Source organism: Harmonia axyridis, chromosome 7 (assembly GCF_914767665.1).
Source record: "Harmonia axyridis chromosome 7, icHarAxyr1.1, whole genome shotgun sequence".
NCBI classification, from domain to species: domain Eukaryota; kingdom Metazoa; phylum Arthropoda; class Insecta; order Coleoptera; family Coccinellidae; genus Harmonia; species Harmonia axyridis.
The window spans coordinates 19876656-19886707 of NC_059507.1; the positions used below are offsets into that span (position 1 = coordinate 19876656).

General features: G+C 33.0%; 2 protein-coding genes across 4 annotated transcripts in view; one reads left to right on the forward strand and one right to left on the reverse strand.

The window, feature by feature from the left end:
- Positions 1-10052, forward strand: part of LOC123684980 (carbonic anhydrase-related protein 10) — a 348197-nt gene that overhangs the window by 138138 nt on the left and 200007 nt on the right. The gene's annotated exons all lie outside the window — the stretch shown is intronic.
- LOC123684977 (facilitated trehalose transporter Tret1-like) lies at positions 430-9882 on the reverse strand. Of its 3 annotated transcripts, none has more exons than XM_045624519.1 (3): positions 9758-9882; positions 5853-5993; positions 430-1952 (listed from the first exon to the last, which is right to left on the reverse strand). In XM_045624519.1, the coding sequence occupies exons 2-3, from the start codon at positions 5914-5916 to the stop codon at positions 610-612; spliced, it is 1407 nt and encodes a 468-aa protein (XP_045480475.1). In that variant the 5' UTR covers positions 5917-5993; positions 9758-9882; the 3' UTR covers positions 430-609. The 3 variants fall into 3 exon arrangements, with proteins under 3 accessions (XP_045480475.1, XP_045480474.1, XP_045480476.1); XM_045624518.1 differs by lacking the exon at positions 9758-9882 and adding an exon at positions 7601-7733; XM_045624520.1 differs by lacking the exon at positions 9758-9882 and having other exon boundaries at positions 5853-6134.

Sequence of the window (10052 nt, forward strand, 5' to 3'; positions counted from 1 at the left end):
TACACCATGGATATGGATGAGCCAATTTGAATAATTCTCATGAAAAATCAATGAAACAATAGGAATAAAATGCATATTATAATGCAGATATTTGTTTTCATCGCAGTTTATCGTCAATATGAAGTGGTTTGATTTTTATACAAATCAATCTGACGAGATGAGGTTCCGTAAAATTAGAACCATAGAAAATTCAGAAAAAATATCACATTATTTACATGTACATATGTGATCTCCGAGGATGCAATTAGCGAATTGATCAACGAGCGCTCAAAAGCTACTGATTTCAGGTACGTGTTCCCCTCATTTTTTTTCTTGAATTTATTATTTGAGAACAATTTTTTTTTAAATAATATTGATTCATTTTTATCCAACTGAAAAATATAATTCCAAAAAATCAGTTTAATAGGGTTTAATAATAAAAAACGATAGTAGCTATTCATTCTTTTTTTCATAAAATTCAAATTCGCATTCCATATAATATTTTATATGGAATATTATACATTTGCTCCCTCTCAAACGTCTCTCATAAAAAAGAGAGGATAAAATGACAATGAAATCACAATCGATCACCACTTTTAAGCCATTGCAAGGACTTTCAACTGTCCACACTCACATCCTCGTATCCTGAATCTTCTTTCCCTCTCCAACATCCTTAAGGATCATTTGTATTTCTTCCAGCGTCTTCCCTTTCGTCTCAGGCACATAAAACGAGATCATAACAGTACATAAAATGCAGAAAAATGAAAAAACGTAGAAGGAGATGTGAATTCCTAATGCTTGGTTCATCCAAGGATACAGATAGAGGGATATTATAGATGAGAGTAGATACATCATATCAGAAAACGCCATGCCCATACCCTTAACTTTGGCAGGGAATAATTCGGCTGTTATGACAATGGGTACAATGCCCAAACCAAATTTCACACCAGCGGCATAGACCATAACCGCCGCTAAGGGCACCCAATTGTACAGATGCGTAGGAAATCCAAGTAGTTTCAAATGGAAATAAACAGCCAAAACAAGAAGCGTTATAGTTGTTATTATCCCTGACGACGTAAGTAAGATTTTTCTGCCACATCTGTCCACCAAAAACGTGGCGGTAGTGGCTGATATGAACATCAAAACAGGAAACATCACAGCAGATATATCTGGAGATATTAGGTCTGATCCAGCATCGTGAAGAATAGTGTGCAGGTTCATAATTAGTATTGAAACTCCTGAAATATGTTGGGTGATGTTCAGTAACATCATAATGGTGGCTGCCTTTCGGTTGCTCTTGATTAGAAACAAATCCTGTGGTCTTCCTGTCTCGGTTTTCTGTCTCTCTACAGCTTTTTTTATCTCGTTGAGTTCTTCGGAAACATTTTTATCTTGTCTCAGTCTTTTCAAAGCCTTTTCCGCTTCTTTGTCTTTATTCACATAAATAAGGAAATAAGGTGACTCAGGCATAAAAGGAAATATGATGAGTTGCACTAATAGTAAAGAAGATCCGACGATAGCTGAAGCGTATATAGGTATCCATGGTCCAATTGAGTATATCACGATGATACCAACAAGCATCATGAGGTAAATAAGACCAGCCAAGAACCCCCTGATCTTCTGATGTGCAATTTCGGAGATGTATACCGGGGATGCTGTGAAGGCTATGTCTGCGGTGATTCCGAGAAGAAATCTCCCAGCGTAGAGGTAGTATACGTTGTTGCCAGCTCCAATGCAGATCCATCCGCATATGCCTATGATTGATGAAATCCATACTGTCATCTTTCTACCGATGACATCGATGAAGGCTATGGAGATGGGCAGGCCAACGAGACCGCCTATTAAGTAGAGGATCTCTAACCAAATTTCATTGGAGTGGGTAATTTTTACGGGTGAGTCTTGTGATCGTAGAAGTGGTATTGAGGGTGCCGTCCAGCCATATTGCATACCATCGGATACTACGTTGATGGTGCCTTGAAAAAAAAGTTCGGTAAGAAAATATAATTATGCAATTTTTTCATTGGAAAATTCTGATTATTTCTTGTATTCAACATATTATATTGATTTTGTCTTTTCTTGATGCGAACTCATTTTATATCGAAACTAAATGGACAGTAATTATGATCCCACTTTTTTATTTAGAAATTGGAACTGTTTCTCTCATCGAGGTAAATATAGGAAAAGGAACAAGTGGCGATTTGGTTTCTTCCACTTGATCCTTTTATAAGAGTCAATTTTAGTAGGTCTAGAAATTTTAAGCCACAACGTTTATTTTTTGTATGTGAAATTTCAGAATCTTATTTAAAATAATAATTGAACTTGAATTAAATTATTCTTGTTGTTAATATGGAACAACACCACTTGACATTCTCATGATCTGTCACTATTTGCCTTGAGGGGAAATAAAATGTGATTGAATGATTCTTAAAAGTTTAGGATATTACAATAGTTCCAACATTCGTCGAGGAGTAGCTTCTTTAAGGATACTTATTTTTTTAAATTTTCACAAAATTAGAGTTTTGCCCCATTGGTAATGTTTCTCTTTCCAGGATTTTTTCACGAGTATTTTTCAAATTCGTCAGTCTTTGTTGGAATAACATATCATCCATTATTTTGCAAAAAATGAAAAGTAACTGAAATTAATATTTTTTTTTCATTCACAAATTGAAAATACTGAAATATGTAATCAATTTCATTTTGAACTGAGCAATCACGTGGTTGGGTACCTTCCTAAGAAAATCTTCAAATTCGATTCTGCCCGTCCGGATGGTCATACAAATGATAACGCTGGAACAGAAGGGCCTATAAATTTGAAATTTCTAAGGGAGGTTCGGATTTTGAAAGAGTTCGTTAAGGTGCAAAATCCGACTAGGGTTTCGTAAATATAGCCGTTCAAACTTTTGTTTTCTTGATAATGTTAGAACTGCTGTTTAGATCTGCCTGAAGTTTTTATTTGAATATAGGACAATCGTGAGGGATGAATATCGAAAAAAAAATAACCAATATTTCCATGAAATCGACTAAGTTCCAATCGAAATTTCAAGCGGTTAACATAATAAATATTCAGGAAGAATATTGGAACAGCTCCCAATATTTCCGTTATTACAGAACCTATTGTGTTGAAATTCTGCTAGTGTATAAAGAATAACTATTTCAGGTTTCGTGCAAAATTTCTGTTGAAATCCGAGCTAAAACCATAGTATATTCTTGTAGAATAGAAATCACTAACGGAAAGTCGGGAACTTTTGAGCCCTCGCTTATTCATTCGCCTACCGCATGAAGTCTACATATTTATTTTACGCATATCAACAATTATGTGGTCTTTATTTTTCATAATTTCACTGGAATTTTCTATGGTTCTGATGGAAATCCACACAAGAAGCTTGACATAAATATCTTATAGGATGACGGAAATATTGAATACTCATTCTCAATATCCTGTTAAAAAGTGGAATTAGAGAATGTTTGTTTGAATTCGCAACATTCTCATCATTCAGCAATAGCTTTAGAACTGAAGAATGGTCATTTTAGTTCCATTTTATTCATATCGGTTGAAATTCTAGCTGAATAAATATGTAAATTTATCAGATAGATGATGATTGAAGTCCATTGAAAGATGAAAATAATTTTCTTATTGTTCAACAGAAAAGAATGTTTTCGTTCGTTATTTCAAGATAAAAACTCAGGTTATGTAAATTTTATTATCAGGATTTATTCAAATTCAATTCTTATGATAAATGGAATTGCTTCTATAATTGGGCATAGGTAATTATTTTTATTATGAATAAGAAACGCTCATTCGAAAATAGGGTACTGAACTTTAGGAGGTAGTACATTGCTTTAATTTCCATTTCTTCATATAAATATTTACATAATATGGAGATCAATTCCTATATTATATTCTTTTATTTCTAGAGATTTGAGTATTCGACACTCATTATCGATTTGGTATCCGTATGATGGAAATTAATTTGGAACACTGCAAATTTCATACAATAGCTTGAAAAGAATTATCTTGTCACTCAAAAATTAATCCGAATCCAAAGATCAATGAAGAGTGAAATCTCAAAAATAAAAAGAATTTTTACCTCTTGGAATGCAAACACCTGGCCGTGGGATAGGTAGAGTATGATGTTAACTTGAATGTGCACTTATCATCAGCGTCATACTCAAGAGAGACTATTCAAAAATTCTAAATTCTGAAACTGAGCCAGAGCCTCGCTGTTGATATATTTTTTTCAGTGAAATGATAGCATTAGAGGTTCTAAATTCCAAGAGTGCGCACGTAGACAATTTATGTAAATATAGGATTTTTTCTAATGAAGGCCTTGATTAATTAATAAATATTATTTATTCAATTAGATTGAAAATTAATGGATAGTAACCAATCTTGCAGGATCGATTAGCTATCACAATTAATTTTGTATCTAATTACATACGAAAAGCTCTCATGGTTTCCGAAATAACTCTGAACGCCAGAAGAGATTCATTAACAGCAGGGACAATTCTTCATATTCCAATCTCTTACTGGTACTAAAGAAAATTTTCTCATATTTTGGACGAGCCTTCACATCCTGAAGTCCTGAGCATATATTAAGAAACATCCTGTATATTCAACCAATTAACCATAATTTTGGAATTCTACATGAAATTTGTGGCTTAACATTCATAGAAGCTCTAAAATTAAATATACATAAAAAATTGGAGCATTATTGAACGACCTAGTTGGATTTTGAGTTAACAACTTTTGTTAAATATCTGGCTGTAAACCATTTACCTATTGCTGGAATTTCCAGAATTCATAGTTGAAAACATGTCTTATGCCTATTTACCCTCATTAGATTAATTCACCCTTATTAGGTTAGAGTTTCATTTTAAAAGATTTCAGTAAGTAAAAATAAAGAAATTCAGTGTAGCAAAATAATGGTGCTTAATTCATAGAATCGAACAGTGAAAATATAATGACCGATTCAATTCCGGATTTTATATTGTACGAGAAGTCTCAACATTGTCGAAAGACCAAAGCACTAAGCAGAAAATAATGCTTTATTTTGAGGGAATATTTTTGAGTATTCTAACGTGAGTTCCGAAAAAAAAAACTCTCGACGCCGGAAGGGCGTATTCTTTTATTCAATTTTTGCATTCTATTCCAAAACTGCGAAGATTTTTCATCAGAAATAATAAACCAAAGAATAAATTTCGAGCTTTTATATTTTTTTAGAACATTTTTGAATAGCGCAAGAATGAATTTTTGTATTCTTTGGAAGAAAGTCACATAACTCCTTAATAGTAGGCGAAGGTAGTCTCAACTTAAAGTTGAAAAAATGAGGCAAGATTGAAGTGACCTGATTCAGTCTTGTACGTGCATACGCATAAAATTCCAGGTCATAAATTTATAAAGTTAAAGTTAAAATTCCAGTTTTTTATCTCAAAATCCTTCGGGAAGACAACACAAGCCGCTAGGACGTACCGGTTTCAAATAACCTCAATAATATCTAGACACCAGTAGTTTCAAAGGGAGCATTTCATATATTGCAAAAATATATATAACTGGTTCAGAATTCATAAAATAAATGAAAAAAATTTAAATCAACACAGCCTCTATCTCTAAAGGGATTCGCGATTTCACTCTAAAAAACTCCTTTTTGTAACTACAATTAGAAATTATGACCTGGACTCTGAAATCACCCTGTATATCAAATCACAGTTATGTGGTCTTCAAAGGCGAAATTGGAGAATGAATGACGGACGCTCACAATCTCCTTATTTAATGTCAGTACTTTTTTTTAACAGTACGTACGTTCACTGGAACTGTCATTTACATTGAATGAGCATAAAACAATCAATATAATAAATTTTTGAGTTTAACTCACCTGACAGTACTGCCAATAGCTGTGGGCCACTGCCCACAAACATTTCAGGAATTGGTAGCCTCATTTTGATCGATGACGATGACGATGACTTTACACTCTAATTCAATCTTGACTCCGGATCATGGTGGATCCCCTTTTCCACTGTGAAGAAAGTGAATGAAGAGAAGAGTGAATAAACTCGTGACTAATACTACTATTCCAGAATATTTATCCTTCAATAATGAAGTGATAAACACTGGTGTTGAATTATTCCGATGGTAATTAATGGGAGTTGCGCAACTATGCAAAACCCTCCATCATAAACCCACAAATATTTTTTTAATTAGATGGAAGTTCCAAGTTTTGCTAGGTCCCATTCTTGAAAATGATAAGCGTTAATTCTAATTCAAACAGAATTTGATGATGATGTTGAGCAGTGATAGAGATCTTTTATGATAAACGATCAAGAGTTTACGTGGATTTTTTTATTTTACTTTCGTGAGTACGGTCTCCGTGTACAGATTGAATATGGTAATCAGGTTCTATTCTTAGATATCCCATTCATTTGAAATAATCTTTCACAGTCATGTTTCGGAATATGTGGAATCCACGAACATTTTAGATTTTCATTATGATTCATTACTTTTACCTATGTCATAGAGCATCTCAACAATGCAGCCAAAATTCATCAATAATGAGACAAAAATTGCGATGAAACTTGTATTTTTCAAATGTAAACCATACATATATCTTTGAAAATGATATTGTTCAACCGCAACCTCATTATTTCCACTGTTGTCAAGCTATAACAAAAAAACTGGAAAATGGCGTGAAATGAAAAGTTCTCATAACTTCTTTATTATTGATGCTAGATGCTATCAACATAAAATAAAAATATCCTACAGACACTTTTTTCGGCTGAAATTTGAATCCATTGGTGTAATGCTTTATTTTTGATTGCCATTAGTTTTGAAGTTATAATACACATTTGTGCTTCTCTGAATGTGAAATAACAACAATTTCTTTAATGAATAAAATCGTTTTTTGTCCCTTTTGAATAATATATAACATAATATATGAATTTCTCCTCAAACTATAAAAATTTTCGAAGAAAATTTCAGTTTCAAACGGCCAATTGACTTGACCAAGTGCCTATCTATAATAATCTGTGAATTTCAGATAATTAAAATATTCGTAGGCCGCCAAGGTCGCCGGATACAACATCTTTAGATTTCTTCTTTTGGTCACATTTACAGAACAACGTTCATCAATTTGAAAATGTTGAAATTTCAAATCCAGATACCTTGGTGGCCACCGAATATTTTAATTATATGTTCACAGATCATTTTACATAGACATTAGGTTGATTTGCTGAAACTGAAACTCTTGAAGATTTTCCGTTCGATAAGATATTCATAAATCAAGTTCTATATTTTTGAAAGGGAAAAAAGCGATTTTATTATAACTTCGGAATTAATGGCAATAAAAAAAAATAAACGACCACAACTCTAGGATGTTTTTTTAATGTTGATAGCACCAATTATGAAGAAGTTATGAGAACTTCTCATTCCATTTTCCAAATTTCCCTTATAGCTTGAAAACACCTTGATTTATAAGGTTGCGATTTCCACTTAATCCATTCAAAAATCGATCCCGCCATTGTGCCATTCTTTTTTTGTGCTCAAAGGGCTTCTGAAACCCCTTCACTAGACGAATTGACGAATTTGGGACACCCGATACATATAAAAAATTTTTTGAATACTACTCACTGTCATATTTTATTGACGGCATGCACACATCACTGTAGTCCGCTTAGAGTGAAGCGTTGCCTTTCCAACTTCCTCATTTATACATCGTTAAAAGGATGAAAATTTAAATATTCTGCGAAGTACAAATAATTTGTTTACTCTTTCTCTGCGTTGGGATTTTTCATCTGTCGGTGTTTTATGAATAAAGGCTATGTCATGTTTTTGTGCCAACATAACCTGTTTTGGCACGCGTGGATTTGAATAATATATAATGAGTTTAGCGGTTTCTGAGTATAATGAAGCGAGTCATTGTCAGCCGATGGGGGTTTCATGAAGTACGACATTCATTGCATATTTAATGAATGGGAATGAAAAAAATACCGCAAAATTACTTGTTGTACCTATAATTTACATTCCCTTGTTATGACTTTTCCACTTCTGTTTCACTTCAGATTGAATGACAGAATCGTGATTTTGCGCTAGTATGATTCTGACAATTTCATTGACGGACAGTTCATTTTCACAGCTATATAGGGTGTTTCATTGGTAAATGTACATACGTTCACCTGAGGTAGAGCTACCCTAGATGAGTCCAAAAAACCTATATATGATAGGTGTAATCTTCCCCATATCTGAGATACAGGGTGGTTTATGAAGTCACCAATATTTCCAATTCCTTATAACTTTTGAACCACCCATCATATTTGATTGATATCTGGAACGGACGATGCACTCTATTAGGTCTTTCGATTGATCTTTAAACTAATTGAAAAAATCAGGTCCGTATCAGAAAAATTTTTCACAAGCTGAGATTCAACACTCTGTATAGTGGAATTTGAAGGAAATATTCAAAAAGAGCAGAAATTGTTCAATGGGGATCAGTACATTTTAATGTTCCGCATGTCATTCACCACATCGAAAATTTCGGCCAAGAATTTAGTTCAGTACAGGAATTTCACTAACTCCTCAATAAAATCGTACATTGAGAAAAAATTGGGAAGTTCTCTTGTTTCGCTAATTGAATATTTGTATTTATTGATATACTGACAAATTTTTTTGAGTATTTGCCAGAAACACAAGGATTGTGTTGTGACAAATTAGCAACAATGAATAAATGATAAACACAAATAAATGAACAAATAAAACATTTTGAAAAAATCACAGATTGCTCGAAAAGACCATCGTCTTGATCGAGACTTATTCTTGCCCTTTTTTAATTATGTCGAGTAGCCTTTTTTATCATGTCTGGATTATTACGGATCTTGTTGCATGCAACTTCGATGCGTTATGAGAGAATTTCCTCACTTCATATTTCAGACGAATACACTAATATTTCCAAACGAAATAATCGATAGGATTGAAATCTGGTGATCTAACGGGCCCTGTATGGAGTTCATCTTTGCCTATCGACATATTTGGGAAGTTCTGTTAAAAAAAGTTGTTGACGTTAACTGTAAATTGAGGTGAAGGCCCATCCAATATATGTCATAGATATTGTTGTAGCCTACTCGAACAAACTCTTGTGGAATTTGACACGAAATAATTTCTCAAAATTTAATCATTTAGTGAAAAATAATGTTCAAAATATTAGGACATACAGCTGAATTAATGTATTCAATTAGCGGAATAAGAAAATTTCTCAATTTAATCTGAATGTTGGATTTTTCTGAGAAGTTAGTGAAATTCCACCATTGAACTAAATTTTTGGCCGTAATTTTCGACGAGTTGAATGACGTGCGGGACGTTAAAATCAACTGATCCCCAATGATAAATTCCTGCTCTTTCCGAATATTTCCATCAAATGCCAATATTCCACTATACAGGGTGTTGAATCTCAGCTTGTGAGAAGTCCCATATTTTTCTGATACGGACCTACCTCAGGTTAACGCATGTACATTTACCAATAAAACACCCTGTAGAAGATGCGATGACAAAAATTTTCATTTAAGAATTTTCATAAATCAGTGGGTCTGCATATATTCGTTGAGTTCGATTTGGAAAAAAGATATTTTTTGGGTTCGACATATATTATAATTTCAAATATCACAATATATTTCTATAGACTGATATGAGTGAGTTGAAAATAATATATATTCTTTATGTCGTTGCAATATTATAAAAGTACTAATAACTCTTCTCCTATTACTAAGAACAAGTGAAGAAAGATCTTCCACTTACCTTTTGAAAAAATCAACTGAATATCCTTACTGAACCCATTTTGGAAGCACGATAGTGGTTACCTATTATACTCACACTGTTTAGTTGAATATAAAATTTTTAGTACAATTTTTAAATACAGAAATTACAAACTGATAAGGCAATACATTTTCTGCTATTACCTGATAGCTTGGATAATTCTATAACAATAATCGATCACGTGTTTGTTTATTTTGTTTAGATAATCAGGGAATCATATCAGCCTTGTATTCACTTTAACACCAAATAGTCAATAGTCTATTATTGGAGACTATCA